This window comes from Prionailurus bengalensis, chromosome B2, assembly GCF_016509475.1.
Source record: "Prionailurus bengalensis isolate Pbe53 chromosome B2, Fcat_Pben_1.1_paternal_pri, whole genome shotgun sequence".
Lineage (NCBI taxonomy): Eukaryota > Metazoa > Chordata > Mammalia > Carnivora > Felidae > Prionailurus > Prionailurus bengalensis.
In genome coordinates, this window is record NC_057349.1 from 66,279,965 (window position 1) to 66,298,747 (window position 18,783).

Here is an 18,783-nt window from a genome sequence, read left to right on the forward strand (position 1 = left end):
AAGATGGTGCCAGTGCCAAAGAACTGGGGAAGGAGCTTGTTGACAAGCCAGGATGGCAAGGAGCTGGGCTCAAGTAACTGCTGGGCACCCAGGGCCACTGTCCTATTGGGACAGGAGAGCTGCCCCAATCCTAAATGTGTTTATACAAATCGCCCCAAACTTTACAGTTTTAATGAATACTTTCTGTAGCAAGAGTGTTTATACATGACCCAAAATATAAAGCATCTCCCCGGAAAATTGTTTCTCACAGTTCTGAGTAGCAACACCTAGCTTTTGCATGTGCCAGAATTCCTTTCTTTCCTTTACTCTCTTTCTTCCTTTTTTTTTTTTTTTTTTAAACTGAGAAATCACAACATTTTCCTGGACAGGCAAACAAAATACCTTAATTTGTGTTTTAAGTAAGAATCGTTTCCTTCCTGTTTCATTCACATACATTAAACTATCCAGAAAGTACCTTGGTTTGGCCTCGTGTGTGTGTGTATATGCGTGTGTGTGTGCCATTTCTCTAAAATTATGACTCATAGTCTGGGGGACAATGATTGATTTTTTTCCAGTTCACATAGCTGCTCTGAATTTCTCCTCACAAGGATGGGCCTGTTTATTCACTCTGGGCATCGTTGGTAGAGCGCTAGTGTAAACAGCCCGAGGAACCCGGTGGGCTGGGGAAGCGGGCGCCCTGTGTTCTCCGCGGGGAGCAGGGATGCTGGGGGCCAGGTGGGGCTGACCGCATTTAGAGACCGCTTTCGGACCCCCCCTGGGTTTGCGATGCCTGCCGGAGCAGCCAGAAGCGCCATTGTGATGCCGGTGGGAGGGGTGGAGCCACCAAGTCCCGTCTCAATTTAGACTTCTCACTCCGCTTCTAGGCGCGCCCATTTCAGATTGCTAAACTCCAGAGTCAGGGGAAAAAAAAAAAAGCGGGGAGGAGGTGGAAAGCCACACCCCGCGGCGCCCGCGAATTTCCCCAGGAGCCGACGGTGGCTCAGGCAGACGCGGCCGAGATGCGGGGCCCGGGGCTCCTGACCGCCGCCCACCTCGTGTGCGTGTGGACCGTGGTACTGGCCGCGGCCCCCGGGTAGGAGCGCGGGCGCGGGGCGCGCGCGGGGGGCGGGCGGACGGGCGGGAGGGGGCGGCGGCCGTGCGGCCGCGGGTGGGAACCCGCCGCGCCGCGGCACTCCCTAGCCAGGCACCGGCCTGGAGGCTTTGACCGCCTGTCGCCTCAGCGTGCTTCTCCACGGAACAGTTACTTTTTCCACCCGTGAAGTTGTTGAAGCGTCTCTCTGGCCGAAATTACTTTCTAGAGAGTCCTTCTAGTTTTAGTCCGTGTCGCCTCTGCCTTTTCCTCAAAGCAATTTTTTTTTCTTCTCCCACACAGCGTGCCTTCTTCTCCCGAAGGCACATGATCTATTTTTTCCTAACTGTCCCAACTTCGGCATTGGCAAGGTGGGGCTGCGGCGACTGAAGTGGTTCAGGTGCAGACACTGCAGGAAGATAACTAATGAGACAAGCCGCATAATGGAAAGTGCCCCACTCCTAAAGGGTTTTGCAGTTGAGCCTTAACCCCTGGCTTGGGCAGAGAAAGTGCTGTTTTTGCTGACTTTTATGCCCTGCTACACCTGGGCATTTTACCACTGGCAGTTTAATTTCAGATGGTGTCTTTCAATCAGTGGTATTTGTTAGATGATGTTTTCTGGGGCAGATGCCCAAGGATGAAAGTTTGAATAAAACCCGCAAAGTGTGTGTGCGCGCGCGCGGGTGTTTAAGCCAAGAAAAAAAAAATCACACTGGGATGAGGTTGTCTGTAAAGGAGAAGCTTAGAGGCTTATAACTTTGCCACTAACTTCTGCATGCCACAGTGTATGCCATCCTGTGCTGTTTGTGGCTTATAAAATGGAAATAACACATGCCCTCCTCTAGTGTACAGGAATTACTGCATTAAAATTGATTTATGGGATTTCTTGTTTCCATAGCATTTCAGTGCAGTTGCTAAATGGAGCAGTGGGAGCAATACAGGGATAATTGCAACAATTGGAACTGACACAGTATGGAGGGTCTATCTCACTGTCTGTGAAATTTGAGGATTGGAAAAGAATGCAGATGTAAAGATAAGAAATTGTATTTTTCTCTTGTTGGGAACTCTTTAGGCCTAGGTTTCTGGTGACAGCCCCAGGGGTCATTAGGCCTGGAGGAAATGTGACTGTTGGGGTAGAGCTTCTGGAACACAGCCCCTCCCAGGTCACTGTGAAGGCTGAGGTCATCAAGATGGCAGCCAACCTCACGGTCTCTGTCCTGGAAGCAGAGGGAGTCTTTGAAAAAGGTAAGATAAACAGCACAGAGTCTTACCCTTCTGTAGTAATAATTGGAGTATGTTAATAAAGCCATGTGCTAGGGTGGGTAACAGAGAAACCCCAGAGTTGCAGTGTTTTATGTAGTACACTTTTAATTTTTGCTCCTGTGAAGTCTAAAATGGTGTTCTTGTATGCTCTTCCAAGAGACCCAGGTTCCTTCCACTTTGTGGCTCCCTCATCAACATGTGGCTTCTGAGACTTCAGGGAAAGAGCACTGAATTTCTCATGTGGGAGGTTTTTATGGGATAGGCCTAGAAGTGGCTCATTATCAATTCTGTTCCTCTTGTGATGGCCACGTGGAGCTGCAAACAAGGCTAGGAAATGTAGGCCGGTGACTGCCCAGAAGAGGAAATGGGCAAACTTAATAGTCTGACACAAAACCTTATTTATATAGCTTACATAAACCATATGCAACTGTGTTTCTTTATATTTACTGAGTGCTAAGGATGTTAATAAGTAGGCTTGTGGAAAGGAAAAGAGCTACACAATGTTAAAGTCCAGTTTTATGGAATATTTCTTAATTTTTAAAGTACAGGGGAAAATGATATATATGTGGGAGCCATTTGTGAAAGAACCCACTTCCCTTAAGTTTGGATTCGAATCTGGTTTAGGGTTAAATTGGCTCAGTGAATGTCTTCTTTTTCAATTCTAAGGGAAAAATAATTTTGGGGGTAAATACCTTAGCTTTTTTTCCATTAAAATGAACCTTTATAGTATTTTTTTTTCTAATTGAAAGAGAAATATATGCTCAGTGCTTACAACCTGATAAACCATCCTGGAAGCAAAGATCACCCATAATCCTAACCACCTAATTATAAGCACAATTAACTGGAAGCATGTTTAGATGTTTAGTCAGAGGGCAGAAATTGAGGCATCAATGCCTATAATGTTAAGAGTTATCTTAAAAAATTAATTTAAGGGCACATAATTAAGAGTGGAAGGGATTTCACAATAGTTCATTATATTAATGTTTATCCTCTACCAGCATAGAGAAGTTAACACTATCGTGAAAGGAGATAAAATCAAAGTTTATCTATATCTCCACCAGAAGTTGACTGACTAGGTGGGTAAGTTTGGGATAGAAGTCAGCAAGAAGTGGTGTGTACAGGGGCCAAGCCACTTTGTCTTTCATAGGAGAAATGTAAGGAAAGGAAGGTGGGAGGCCTTGTTTCCCTGGAGAGGAAATGTAGATTAGGGCTAAAGATCTGAGATTGTCTTAGCACCAGTTGCACGATCTCCTGCAGTAACCTAACTGTTCCGAGCCTCAGTTTCCTCATTTATAAAATGGGGATGATGACTTACTTCCCAGGGCAGGTGTAAAGTGAAAGTCAGTGTCTAGCATCTATTGGGAATTCAATAAACAGCAGTTAATATTATAGGTAGTAATACTGAAGAAGATGCAGGAAGCGTTATTTCCTTTTTATACGGGAGGAGACCTCTGTTTTTGTTATTGAATTAGTATTTCTGAAAATGAATGAATCCTGGTCTTATGATAATGGCTAAAGAAAATATTGAAATACTAAGTCAGGGCAGATAATATTTCATGTAGTTCCACATTCATTATTTACTAACTAAAATTTATCATCTTGGCTCTACTAGTGTGGCAGTTTTATTGCAATGCAGAGGTCCAGAATAACATGGATGATTTTAATAAATGTTTGGGCTTTGCTGAGATGTTTGCATGCTCTTATTTTAGAATTTCTACTGCATTATCTTTTCTGCAATCTCCTTCATCAGGCTCTTTTCTTTTTTCTGCAAATAGTACCAACACCGTGGTGGGGGGAAGGGGATATTGTGGCTCGTTTTTAAACTTTATTCTTAGATTTTTCTTTTGGGAAGAGAGTTGGTCATATGCTTCTGGGAAGGCTAATGTGCTCAAGACTGCATCAGACAACACTGTCCTGAGAGCAGAATGGATCTTTGAAAAAGAGAGAGAGAAAATGTACCTCTTTCAATGGGTGTTTTTTGACTCTGTTGACATACAGTTTCATTGAAAATACCATTTCTGGGAGTACTCTCTCTCTTTCAAAGGAGAATGTTACTCTGTTATCAGAGGCTATGAGTCATTGTTCTCAAAGCAGATGCTTCCTGTAATGTTAGGACTTAAGGACCATGACTTTTTTTTTTTTTTTGACTTCTCCAGTTGGAGCAGTACATAGACAAATGAGCATTTTAAATCAGTGCATCTTCGACATCCAGAGATCCTCCTAGGATTCAGTGTTTTCTCCCTTGCCACATAAACACAAACACATAAATACACCTTAGGTCTGATTATTTCATCACTTTCTTATGAGGGCCTCCAGGAAAAGGTTGGTTCTAATAAAGATTCATCTTCCAGCAGAACTGGGTAAGGGGGGGGGGTGCTATTTCTGGGTGGCTGTTTCTAACAGTCCTGGTGTTTTTAGAAATTCCTGGGGCAGAGCAGTGTTCCAGCATAACCAGAATGCATTTGTAACCTAATTCGTGTCAGAAAGGATAATAGCTAAAGGATTCACATTGCAGAATATGCCTTAAAAAAGGGATGGATGAAACAGGTGAAGGGGATTAAGAATACACTTAATCTTGATGAGCACTGAGTAATATATGGAACTGTTGAATCACTACACTGTACACCTGAAATGAATATAACACTGTCTGTTAGCTACACTGGAATTAAAATTTTAAAAATGGAAAAGATAGAAATAAATTTTAAAATAGTCAGGAAAGTATGGCTTGTCCTCAAGGAAGAGTTCATGTATTTGTTTGACAGATACAGGGAAAATTTTATTTACATTTCCATCCTTGAGGCCAGCAGCATTGATTACATTAGAGTTAGCTTATTCGTTTTTAAATATATTAATTCTACATTTATTGGGATCAATTATGAGGTTTTTTGGGTGAACAATGGCCCTTTAGCATAAATGTTTCTACTAAGCTTTGTGGCATTCTGTACAGGTGTATTAATGCCTCTTCAGTGGTGAGATTCAGACATTGAAGTGTGCTGGTCATTATCCCTGCCACTACCCTACCGTATCCTACCATCACCACCACCACCACCACCGCCGCCCTCATGGCCACCGTCATCATCATCCTTTTTATAGTGAAAAGAGCTAAGTTCATAGTCTTCCATTGCATAAAATAGTTAAGTGGACATAATTGACAAAACATGGTAAAAATTCAGCAGGTCGTAATTACCAGAGGAGAGAAGATGGAGTAGCTTTTGGTATTTGAAATCAAATCAGACTCTACGTTGGGTGGAGAGTGAGTCTGTCAATTTATTTCTTCCCTTCTTGGTTTTTATCTTTTCCTTTGGTGTGATGTTACCCTGGAGTTCCATGCCAAATCAAGAAAAAAAAGTTTAAGAACACTTGAACTCATGGGTCAGATATGAGAACTGTCCTCTCACCTGTGAAGGCATATGGAATGATTGAATTATTTTTTAATGTCCTAGAAATCATTCTTTCTGCTTTATTCCCCTTCTCTTTCCACAGTTTCAGATGGTCATTTGTAAACTTTCAGTGTTTCTCTTGAGTGAGGTTTGCCTCAAATAATAACCAATACACCCTTTCCCCTTATTAATGAATTCCCTGTTGATGGTTTTAGATAAACCTGACTTAAGAAAAAACCTAAACAGAAAATGTCAGTGGAAACCTTGGCTGTTCTGTAGGGCATCTTGTGCTACAGTGGGAATTCATTGTTTATTTATTTATGGTGCCAAGCCTACTTCCGTCTTCCCATTGAGGCATTGGCATGAGACTTACTCTATGAGTGTAACCATATTATTTATTATTGCTTTTTCTTTTTGCTTTAAAATCTTGGAGAGTTAATGGGGTGTTTACTTCCTATTTTTTAAAAGTTAAAAATTCTTGGGGTTCCTGGGTGGCTCAAGTCAGTTGGGCATCCGACTTCAGCTCAGGTCATGATCTCGCAGTTTGTGAGTTCAAGCCCTGCGTAGGGCTCTGTGTTGACAGCTCAGAGCCTGGAGCCTGCTTTGGATTCTGTGTCTCCCTCTCTTTCTGCCCCTCCCCTGCTCATGCTCTGTCTCTCTCTCTCTCCTTCAAAAATAAATAAACATTAGAAAAAAAAAAAGTTAAAAATTCTTCTTTGTCCTTTATTGTCTTTCTCACATTGATGATAGGGTGTTTTATTTTCTATCTTGATCCAGGTAAGGGTGGGAAATCAATATTTCTCAAATTTGAGATATTAGCTGAAAAAATTAAAAAAAAAATCATCCAATTCAGTTTGGATGGGCTTTCTGGTGGATACAAAGCTCCTGAGCGTACGTTTCATGGCTTGTAGATCAAAATCAGTCCCACGGTTTTTATGAGAGTAGATTAATTAGTGTGTGGGCAGGTCTCCCAGGGCAGGTTTTCACAGGAAGCTTTGCCAGTAGAACTCAGTCTGAACTTGTAGTTTTGTGAGAATTATTTTTAAAGGGTGTGGACTCTTCATTCACATGTCTTTACTATTGTGTGATACGTATTTATACGTATATATATATATATATACACAAATATATATATACGTGTGTGAGTATGTACGTGGTGCCAGAGGATAAAGGACCATAGTGTAATCACGATGTGGTTAGACTCTGAAGCCAGGCTACCTGAATAACCTTCCATTAGTGATTGTATGTGGTCAGTCATGATCTCACCAGGCTTCAGTTTTATTATCTGAAGAATAGTGGTTCCTGCCTTATGCAATTACATGGTTATTGTATGGATTAAGTGAGATAACATGTTTATAGCACTTAACACATAGGAATTATTCAAGAAAATGGTAGCTATTGTTATTAAAAGTGAATAGCAACAATCATGACAGGCAATTATTAATCATCAGTTGGGATGATATTGAACTGGGAACTCTATAAAAGGCACATCACTAGGAGGAACTGGGAAGAGATTTAACATATTAAATACTGAGTTTCCTTACAGTGCCAGGGACTTAATGCACAATACTTCAGTAACCTTGTGACAAAGTCGCTATTGTTTTCATTTTAGAGATGAAGAAACTGAGGCTAAGAGAGGAGAAATAACTTTCTGGAGTTAACAGGGTAAATAGTAAAGCTTGACTTTGAAGTTGGTTCTGTTGGTTCTGAATTTGCAGGTTTATACTGCCTGAAAAAACATGGCATATTTTTTGTTTGCCTTACTTTGGGGTATTGGTGCAATGTTGTATCAGTCACCTTGCTGTAAAATTATTGTCGTGTTTGTGTGTGGTGATTTAGTCCTGGATCTAATGAAATCTAATCTGGATCTGAAGAATCACAATGAAATGCTAGCTCTCCACCTAATTTACTTGGAGCTTCACAGAATTTTGGATCTGGATGGGACCTCTGAGATAAGCCAATTCATAAATTATTCAGTCAGCAATTTGTGGCTGAGGAGACTAAGGCATGGTGTTTGGTGACTTGACCAAGAGTTGAAAACATCACAGGACCCCAGATTTTCAGTCCAGTGCTATTTCCATTATACTCTAGGAAATTTTCCTAACACATGGAGAGCTCTGTGGAAGGCCTAACATATGGAGAACTGTGTGTAAGACCTAGGGTGTATTTGCAAATGTTGATTTTCCTGATATGGAAGAAAATAAGGCTAGCTAAGGAGTTTTAAAATGCTTACCTGCATATTTGTGCAAGTTTCTTATTTCAGCTCAAGGTGGAGTTGCTCTTTATGGACTAATGGTTCTACATGGGGTGGGGGTGGGGCTAGGAGCCTCATAGATCTTTCTAACACTAAATCCTGTGGCTTTCTCCAAGTGTGAGTTGTATTTATTAGAAATGCAGACTCAGGGTGCCTGGCTGGTTCAGCTGGTGGAGCATGTGACTCTTGATGTCGGGGTTATGGGTTTGAGCCCCGTGTTGGGTATAGAGATTACCTGAAAATAAAGTCTTGAAAAAAAAAAGTAGACTCATGTCCACTCCTTCAAGACATTGGTAAGGTCCAAGAATCTAAACTTTATGTTAAGCAGTCATCACAACTGATTAAAATGAGAATTAAAATGAGAATGACTCGTCTTCAGCATCTCACAAATTGCTTCTGACCAAGTAAGTGCTGGAAAGCCTGAGGGTGAGAGACATGCCCTTGCAAGTCTAGGATGATTCATGGCTGGCTGAGAGAAGTCTCCTCCTAGACTTCCGTATTTGCTTTCAAGCAACCCCCATCCCTAAGCATTGGGGTTCATTTTATGCGGTAGAGAAGCATATTTTGGGGTTTGATTATGAATCAGTTACTGAGTGAAGCTGAAAGTGAACATACTGATTCTTCAAACTCCAAGTTAAACATGTGCTGCTCCTCTTCTAACATGAAATGAGTCACTCCTCCAGTGACTCACGGAGGGGTTGTGGTGGAAATAGAAATCAGATCCTGTAAGAATTTGGGCTGGGTTACCGTTTGATCCTTTATGTTGTAAAGAGGGCTTTACAATGCTGAAATCAGTTGTTTGCCTGATGACATTTCCCCCCCATTAATTTATTATTTATCGGTTATTTGCTCTATCTGAGCGTGAATGAATGGGGGCGATTGGGGAATAAGAGGAAGGAAGGATTAGAGGAGGTTCAGAGACTCCAGAAGGATAACATAACATATAATATTTAAAATGCAGAAGGCTGGAGAATTTTTATTTCTTTTTTGTATAAAAAATTCAATGTGGTTTGTAAATAGTGCTTCTTGTGTGTGACCCTGTGTCCTGTACCATTACCTTTTACATCCAGAGCTATACAAATGCCCATTCATAAATGTTCTACTTCTGCTGATATATTTGGCATTTAGTGGGAACAGTCATTTCACATACTAGGGGAGGGAAGGGTGTGCTGGAGGAAAGAGCTGATGGCTGGGAGTGGTAGTCATGGGGAGATAGAGGTTTGTGTGTCTGTTTTCTGAAAAGATGCTACATTCTGCTTTAAAGTTTAGGGAGACATCCAGGGGGAGATGTACAGCAGATAGTTTTGAAATTGCAGCTAGGGAGAGAGTTTAAGGCATTGTTTTCACAGAGGCAGACAATATTCGAAGTCTTGGTGGGAACATGTAAGATGCACAAGAGAGACAAACCCTATGGAACAAGACTGATGATAGAAGCTTGGAAGAAGGAAAATAAATCAATGAAATGGACAAACAGTGAGCAGCCAGAGACTGGGATAGATTGAAGATGGTAAGATGTTTCAGAAGCCAAGGGAAGAAAGTTACAGAAAGGGAAAGTTTTAATAGTCCCAACTGTCCCAGAAGGCCAGAGAAGAAAAGACAAAGACAGAAAAAAGAACATTGGTGATCTTCAAGTGAATGGTTTTAAGTTGAATCAAAAGCCTAGTTTTAAGTAACAAAAGGGTGGTGAGAGAATATGATGGTAGGCTACTCTTACCAAAGTTTGATGGTTTAAAGGAGAGAGGTAGATGGTCTTTTAAAATGTACAGTAGAGAGGTAAAAGTGGTGGCTGCAAAAGGGGACGGGTGGATAATTCATGGATAAGAAATGGTGGGATCAGGATCAGGAACACAGGTAAGTGGATTAATCATTAAAAAAAAAAGACTTGTACTTTTTGTTTTGATGCAAGAAAGAGATAAGGAAAGAAATATTTTGAGGGATGAACTTGAGATGAGGAATAAAATTGAAATACAGTTTTAGGAAAACCTGCCTCTAAATTGTACACATCTGGTCATCTCTTCATAGGAAGTGGGGATATACATTATAAGTATTGGAGAAAGAAGTGCAGAATTGGAGATATTTGCTGGTGGTGTCCAAATGGGCCCCTGCTGGATTGTGGGATGTTGGAATGCAAGGGCTGATACTTGTATTGCTATTGGGGGAGGGAGCACAGGAGAATGAAGAGAAAGGGGTATTTATGGTGGTAGTATGCTTTACTTGAAGCTCGAAGGGATGGGGTAGTTATTTTATTATTGCCATGAGGTTGTCAGTGTGAGTAAGAAGTGGAATTGTAATATATCATCTCTTGGTCTGGGCTAAGATGATCATCATACCAAAGGTGCAATGTCAAAACTTGACAATCAGAAGGAAATTATAGTGGGTCTGGTCTTGCCGTATGTCTTGCATTCTTCATTTCTCTTAGGAAAATTCCATGACTTGACTTTCTTCCTTTGAAAGGATGAGGGTGAAATTGGCCAAAGAAAATTTGATGGGAGTTGGGTAGGGAGGTAGTGGGCAGGTCCTTGGGTCTTTAGTTCTGAAGAAAATGGCTCATGAATTAATCTAAAAACCAGAGTGGTAAAGAGTTTGGACACAAATAAGGAGTTATGTTTTTTAAGAGTACTTGATAGCTGTTGGTAGCAGGGCAATATTGGGAGTTTATATTTATGAAAATGTAGCTGGCAGAAATGATTTAATATGATAAATTTAAGTTTCGCTGAAATTCTTGTTAAATCTTTCAGGAATATGGTTAAGACAGGGCATTACTATTTTGAGAATTCCAAATATTTATTAGGCATCAAATTGTACATGGCACAGTATTGGGTAGGGTAAATATTTGTCTCCTCAAGGGGAAGCAAAATAGGTTTTGTTTCATGTGCCATCTTGAGTTGATGGTAGAGGCTGCTTGGAGTGTCGTATTGATGGTTTCAAGGTCAAGTCTGGGTTCACTGGAATAGAGTGGATGGATTAGCTGTGTTTGCCCTGGGCATGAGAAGGGGGAGTATGGTATGAATGTTGCAAATGAATGTTGGGTTGAAGAGGGATGGTCTTCTGCAGGGCTACATAGGGGCTTGAGGTAATGACAATGCAGATAAGAGCCGAAAGGTGAGAGTGGGTGTGTTCAAATACTAACACAAGAGTGTACTAAGCTACAGAGGAGGGGCAGGGACGAAACATGAGATTTCGTTTGGACTAATATTTTGGAAGTGATAACCAGGTCTGTTCTGTATAGTTTGGGAGACACAGTGGGTCAGAGTGGGGGCTCTGGAACCACACTGGAATTGAACCCTGTGCACTGTCTTTTACTACCTAAGTGGCTTTGGGCAAGTCACTTCATTTCATCTAATCTCGGTTTCTTTATTTGAATGATGGCAATAATAACAATACCTACCTTAGGGCATTGGTGTGAGTATTACATGAAACAGTGCTTCAGAGCTGCATTGTGCAATGTGGTAGCCACGAGCCACACGTGGGTTTTGAGTGCTTAAAATGTGGGTTGTGTGAGATGGCCTGCAAGTATGAAATAAATACTGGATTTTGAATACTTCATACCAAAAAGTGCAACAAAACTGATAATTTTTTTAAACTGATAAATTTTTAATATTGATTACATGTTCAGTGATAATATTTGGGTATATTGGGTTAAATAAAATGTTATTAAAATTAATTTTACCCATTTATTTTTTTCTTTTTTTAGTGCACTTCTTTAGAACATTTATCATAGTGTCTGGCTAAACACTGGAGAATGTTAGCTGGCTAAACATGCTAAACACTGGAGAATGTTAGCTGTGTCGTACCCAGCATTTCCTAGTATCAGATGTTAGTACCAATGCCACCCTTCTGAGCACACGCTGTGGCATCAGGCCAGGTCTTTGTTGAAGGCACTTTGAATTTTTTTAAAGTTTACTTATTCATTTTGGTGGGGGAGGGGCAGAGAGAGGGAGAGAGAGAATCTCAAGCAAACTCTGCTTGCCAGTGCAGAGCCGGCTGGGGCTCGGACTCATGAACCGTGAGATCACGGCCCGAGTTGAAATGAAGAGCTGGACTTAACCGACTGAGCCACCGAGGCACTTCGATTCTGACTTTGAGTGAGCCTTATTTCTTATCCCTTGAGAAAGGAGGAAATCTCCCTAAAAGGAGCATTATACCATAGGGGTTCAGTAAACTTTTTCTATAAAAGGCCAGATGGTAAACATTATAGGCTCTGCTGCCTTATGGTTTTTGTTGTTTGTCTTTGTAGAGGCAAAGTAGCTATAGACTGCATAATAAATGAGTGTCCTCATGGAACTTTATGGCCACTGAATTTGGAATTCATATAATTTTCATGTGTCATGAAATATTACTCTGTTTCTTTTTCCGGCTATTTACAAATGCAAAACCATTTTTGGTTCACAAACTGTATGAAAGTGGGTGTGGGCAACATTTGGCCCGTGGACCGTAGTTTGCTAACCCTGACATCAAAAGTGCCCTGTACATTTAGTAGCCCAGAGTCTTGTGTGACTCTTGGTTTTTCATATGTATCGCACCTAACATTTAGTTTATACTGTACCATTTTATTTATTTTACTTTTAGTGGGTTTTGTTCGACCTGTTTATACTCAGTGGTCTAAATGGAACAAAACATCATTTATGAAACTCATGTTTATTGAGATGTTTGTAAGTAAGGAGAGGCAGGAGAGAAAAAAAAAATTAAAAGGGTGTATATGGGACCAAAAGAGATTTGCTTTGTTTTGTTTTACTAGAAATGCTTGTCTTTTCTGTATAGATTGAATTCACTGAAGAGTTACTTAACCTTAAAGTGACATTAAACTGTGAAGCAGAAGCATATTTTAAGATTTTGTCTTCCACGGATTTGGAGTTGAAAACCCCATTCTCACAGTCTGTGAACAAAGAAAATGCTGAATACTGAGAATATGTAATAACTTGGTAAAGAGGTCAAAGTTTTCAGCTAAAAAAGTGATATACTTAAGTTTATTACTATATATTCCTCAATAGCAGAGAGTTGCCAAAATAATTAAGCTGTAAATACTAAGCCAGGCATATATTTGCCTAGGAAATTCTGAGCTGCATTTGTAAATTTAATGGGAACAAGTTGAAAAAAAGTACACACACACACACACACACACACACACACACACACACGTATATAGTGGAAAAGCTATTTCTTTTTTTTTTCCCATACAGAATATTTCTGGACCAATTGGATTTCCAGTTACACACTACCCATTCCCTTCAGCAGTTCTCTGCAGAGCTATTTGGTGAGCACAGATGTCAGAAGAGGCAGCATATGGTATTATAGAGTGTGTTTAAAAAGTTAAGGGAAGGTTAGTTTTTGTGTATGCTTATTACACAACTTAAAAATAGCTGGACTCTATTTGTAAATCAAATGGCCAGCTCTCAGGCTTGTGCCAATTGTGAAGCCTTAAAACAAGGTTTCTTTTGAGTGGCTTCGGCAGCGATGGGAAGGAGAAAGCATCTGAAAGGGTTCAAAGATTGACTCTGGTTATACACAAAAATGACCGGAGTTTTACAGACTTATCTACAATAATGTTGAGAAGGACTTCACATAACAGAGCGGATCATTAGTCTTTGATTTAAAAGAGTGCCATGCAGTGTTTCAAGAGGTGGGGACTGTTTCCCGTGTCTGAATGGAAACTTGCTAAAAGGGAGCAGAAGTGGTCACAACAATTTGCAAATTCTATTTAATCTTCAAGCTAGCAACAGTACAGAAAGAGATTACTATTCCTCATCTGCACTCCCACCACTCTGCTCCCAATTTTATGTTTTGACTGTGTAAATTATTTCTAGAATGTAGGACTTTCACATAAGGCTTAGTAAGTGCCTAGGAAATTCCAAGCTGCATTTGTAAATTTAGAAGGAACACAACATGTTGAAAAAAATGTCAAGTACTTGAAGTCGACCTTTTAATAAGGACACACAAGAGCAGTGAGTGGGCTTTAAATTGGATCTCTCTACACATGCTTTGAGCCACTCCCTGAATCCAGTCAGAATCAGGGGTGGGTGGGACGGCTCTGCCCCTACACTCCAGCTTTTGGGGGCAGTTTCTGTTTCTGGCTCTGTCTTTCCTGGGTCTGTACACAGACACTCTCATGTGTCAGAGTAGTGGGACCCAGGCATGCAGTCAACATCCTTTTCCAATTTTTCTCTAATGAGAAAACCCCTCAAAAGTTTGACCAAAAGAGCTACATTAAAAAAAAAAAGGGGGTTGGTAGCTCGTCTTGAATTGCTGAAATGCTTGCCCTCCAATTAATCAACTTACTGGATTTATTTGGATTGTAGATTCACAGCTGTTTTTTACTTTCTCCTTATTTGGTATCACACTTAGATAAAAATAAATCCCCCGCCCCTTGCCCTAATGCGCGCGCACACACACACGCACACACACGCACACACACACGCACACACACACACACACACACACACAGTCTTTGTAAATCTGGTGGTGATGGAGGTAGACTGTATGTTAGTCCATGATGGAAAGGAAGCACATTGTTTCCTCCAAGTCACTGGCTGACAAAATAGTCAACCCTGATGATTTATTCTAAAGTAATGAAAAATAAATACCTCTCAATAATCGAGGGTACTGATTTGCTGGGGCCCTGGTTTCTGCAGTGTAATTTTTTTGATTTTGTTCCAATGTGGGATATTGTGGTGGATGCTATGCTGTGCATGCTCCCTAATGGAGCCTTTCAGGGAAGAAGGACTCATTCCCTCTAGCTACTGGCAGTATTGCCACAGACTGCCTTCACAGCCAGCCCCCTTTGGGAATTGGCTGTGGTAAAGGGAATCACCTTGCCCCAGGGGCACCCCTCCTTGGGTGAGTGTCCAGTCCCCTCCCCCTGACTCAGGACAGTTCTCAAGGATCATGGCTGCTCCTGAGCGCCTCTTGTGACACCTCTGGAGCCTGCGTTGTAGCTCTGACTCCCTCTCTCCCCTGTCCCCTCTCCTTCCTTTCCCTTCCCTTCTCCAGGTGCTGATCCCAAGAGCACTCCCTACAAAACCACTTGCACTTAAAAAAAAAAGTTTATTGTGAGAGAGAGTGGGTGCAGAGAGAGGGAGACAGAGAATCCTAAGCAGGCTCCACCCCCAGCACAGAGTCCAAAGCAGGGCTCGATCTTACAACCGTGAGATCACCACCTGAGCAGAAATCGAGAGTGGGTGCTTAACCGACGGAACCACCCCGGAGCTCTCCAAACCCCTTGCTCTTTAATCACCATCTCAGCATTGGCTTCCCTGGGATCCCAACCATAGGCAGATGTGATTATTTAACTTTCCTTTGAAGAGGGATTTTTCAGATATTGAAATTAACCTCAAATGTATCAAAACTAGTGTGAGAAAGTGTTATGAGAGTCAGGAAATTTTCAAGTTTTTATTTCCTTTTCAGAAGTTCTTGTATAACATGAATTATTTTAAAATTAGCTCTGCTACTTCAGTGCTTATAGCGTGACTCTAAGGGTTGGGAGAAACATGGATGAAAGAGAATCCCCAGGTTCTCTGATGACTAGCATAGAGTTGAGGAGAGGAGCCCCAGGTAATGGAGATTTTGAGTGGTGATAACGTGCACAAAGAGGCTCTCTAGGCTGGGGAACCTTTACAATAATCAAAGGTACTCAGGGTAAAAGAACAGAGGTACAGCTGCTGTTCTTGTCCTGAGAGTGGTGATTTTTTAAAAAAAATGTTTATTTATTTTTGAGACAGAGAAAAAGCACCAGTGGGGGAGAGGTAGAGAGAGACGGAGACAGAAGATCTGAAGCGGATTCTGAGCTGATAGCAGAGAGCCTGACGCAGGGCTCGAACTCAGGGACTGCGAGATCATGACCTGAGCCGAAGTCGGACACTTAACTGACTGAGCCACCCAAATGCCCCGAGAGTGGTGATTTACAGTTCAGATCCAAGAGGCAGCCTGCCTGTGTTAGAATTGGCTCTGTTACTTGTTTTCTGTATGACCTTGGGCAAGTCACTTAATGCCTCTGTGACTCAGGGTTCTCATTTGTAAAAGAAGGATAATAATACTTAATAAGATTATGATGCCAATTAGATCTGCTAAAGTATGTAATGCTTTTATAACACTATAAATAGTATCTGTTATTATTTTATTCACCAAACTTAAAAGTTGTATGCAGTCAGACCCGTTCGTTGTTTTATTGCTTCTAAGCAAAAATGTGAGTCTTCCATCCTCTACACCAACGTTGTCCAATACAAGTATGGTGCTACCACTCATGTAATAGCATTTTCTAGTAACCATATTAGAAAGGTTAAAAAAAGTGGGGGGGGGGCGGGGGCGCCTGACTGGCTCAGTCAGTGGATCATGCAACTATTGATCTTGAGGTTGTGAGTTTGAGCCCCATGTTGGCTGTGGGGATTACTTAAAAATAAGATCTTTAAAAAAAAGGTAAAAAAATTGAGGTGAAATTAATTTTAGGGGCGCCTGGGTGGCTCAGTCAGTTAAGTGTCTGACTCTTAATTTCAGCTTGGGTCTTGATCTCATGGTCGTGAGTTTGAGCCATGTGTTGGACTCCATGCTGGGTGGAGTCCAACTTAAAAAAATTAATAAAAAAATTAATTTTAATATTTTTTGTTTAACCCAGTAATTCACAAAATATTATCAACATGTAGTAATTATAAAATTATTACTGAGATAGTTTATATACTTTTACTTTTTTAAGTCTTACAAATATGGGTGCATTTTGTATTTGTAGCACATTTCAATTGCTCATTTCAATAGCCACTATGGCTACAGGCTATTGTGTTTGACTCTATACCTTTAGAGGTTTGCTAGTTACTCTTTTTATGTCAAGAGTATTCCAGTCATCCATTTCTGTGATTGAACCACCCCAAAACTTAGTATTTTAGGACAAAAATAGCTCATTATTTCTCACGAGTCTCATCCAGCTTGCACGCACAAGATTGATGATTATCGCTGAATCAATTATTACCATGATAGTTGTGAAATTTTCTAATTCCATGATTCCTTCTGTGTTTATTAGTTGGAATTTTATGGTAAAGAAGAACCTTTTCTTCTTCTTTCACTCATCTATTTACTTATAGGGCAGCATGAGCACATTGACTCTTTATTCAGTAGGTTATAATCCATAACTTATTTGAACATTCAGGTATTTTCACCATTCCGTTATATATACATTAAAGCATTGGATTGCATGTAACTCTTTCTGAGTGTTCTGCAAGATGAGCAAACTTTTCTAAAAAATTTTGACTTGATAAATGAGCGATGTTTTACAATAGGAGTAGTACGTGATCCCGAATGTCACATGATCACAACCAAGCCAATGGTTCTTGAAATTCGCTTTGATATACAAGTCCTTTGGATTACAAGCATGTTTCCGGAATGAATTATGTTCGCAAACCAAGGTTTTACTATATTATTATTTGTATAATATTTTATTTATATATATTTATATTTATATAATTTATACAAATATATATAATGGAATGATCAGACAATTTGAACATTCAAATAAAGACTCTTTTTTTGGCAGAGTTCTCTTATTATCCCTGTACCTATATATGCCTAGCCTCCCCTATTATCAACATCACTAACCAGAATGGTACATATTTTTTTTTAGCAAGGATGAACTTACACTGACACATCATAAACAACCAAAGTCCATCGTTTACCTTAGGGTTCATTCTTGGCATTGTATATTCTGTGGGTTTTGGCAAATGTATAATGGCATATGTCCATCATTATAATATCATACAGAGTATTTTCACTGCCCTGAAAACCCTCTGTGTTCTGCCTATTCATCTTTCTATGTCACCTTGCAGCAACCTGATCTTTTTATTGTATCCATGGTTTTGCTTTTTCCAGCTGTCATTTAGTTGGAATTGTATAGTATGTAGCCTTTTCAGATTGCTTCTTTGGCTTAGTAATATGCACTTAAGGTTCCTCCATGTCTTTTTATGGTCTGTTAGCTCATTTACTTTTAGAGCTGAATAATATTACATTGTCTGGATGTATCAGAGTTTATTTATCCACTCACCGACTAAAGGAAACTTGGTTGCTTCTAAGCTTTGGCAATTATTAATAAAGCTGCCGTAAATATCTGTGTGCAGATTTTTGTGTGGTCATAAGTTTTCAACTCTTGAGTAAATGCCAAGGAATGTGATTGCTGGATCATATGTTCAGTTTTGTAAGAAATTGCCAAACTGTCTTCCTAAGTGGCTGTATCATTTTGCATTGCAAACCAGCAGTGAGTGAGAGCTCCTGTTGCTCCACATCCTGGCCAGCATTTGATGTTGTCAATGACTGATACCAGCCTACTGGTATCTTATTGCTTCAGTTGCATTTCTTTATGATGTGGAGCATCTTCTCTTATGCTTACTTGCCATCTGTGTATCTTCTTTGCTGAGTTGTCTATTAATATTTTGGCCCATTTTCTCGTCGAGTTATTTGTTTTCTTATTGTTGAGTTTTATTTTTTAAAAATGTTTATTTATTTATTAAAAACATTTTCTTAATGTTTATTTTTGAGAGAGAGAGAGAGAGAGAGAGAGAGAGAGAGAGAGAACGAGCGCGCCTGTACGCGCGGGGGAGGGGCAGAGAGAAAGAGACACACAAAATCCGAAGCAGGCTCCAGGCTCTGACCTGTCAGCACAGAGACCGATTCGGGGCTAAAACTCACAAACTGTGGGATAATGACCTGAGCTGAAGTCAGATGCTTAACTGACTGAGCCACCCAGGTGCCCCTTATTGTTGAGTTTTTAAAGTTCTTTGCATACTTTGGAATACAGTCCTTTGTCAGGTGTGTCTTTTGCAAATATTTCTTCCAATCTGTAGCTT

At 40.5% G+C, this 18,783-nt stretch overlaps 1 protein-coding gene across 4 annotated transcripts in view; it reads left to right on the forward strand.

Moving 5' to 3' along the window:
* Window positions 1-566: 566 nt before the first annotated feature.
* Window positions 567-18,783, forward strand: part of CD109 (CD109 molecule) — a 138,667-nt gene continuing 120,450 nt past the window's right edge. For 3 of the 4 annotated variants that reach the window (XR_006298971.1, XM_043591824.1, XM_043591823.1), the window contains exons 1-2: window positions 607-1,072; window positions 2,142-2,314. Coding sequence is in view for 3 of the 4 variants with exons in the window: in XM_043591824.1 (XP_043447759.1) it covers window positions 999-1,072; window positions 2,142-2,314 (247 nt within the window). In the remaining variant the exon portion in view is untranslated. Of the gene's footprint in view, window positions 1,073-2,141; window positions 2,315-18,783 lie in introns of all 4 variants that reach the window. The other variant, XM_043591822.1, reaches the window with a different exon arrangement.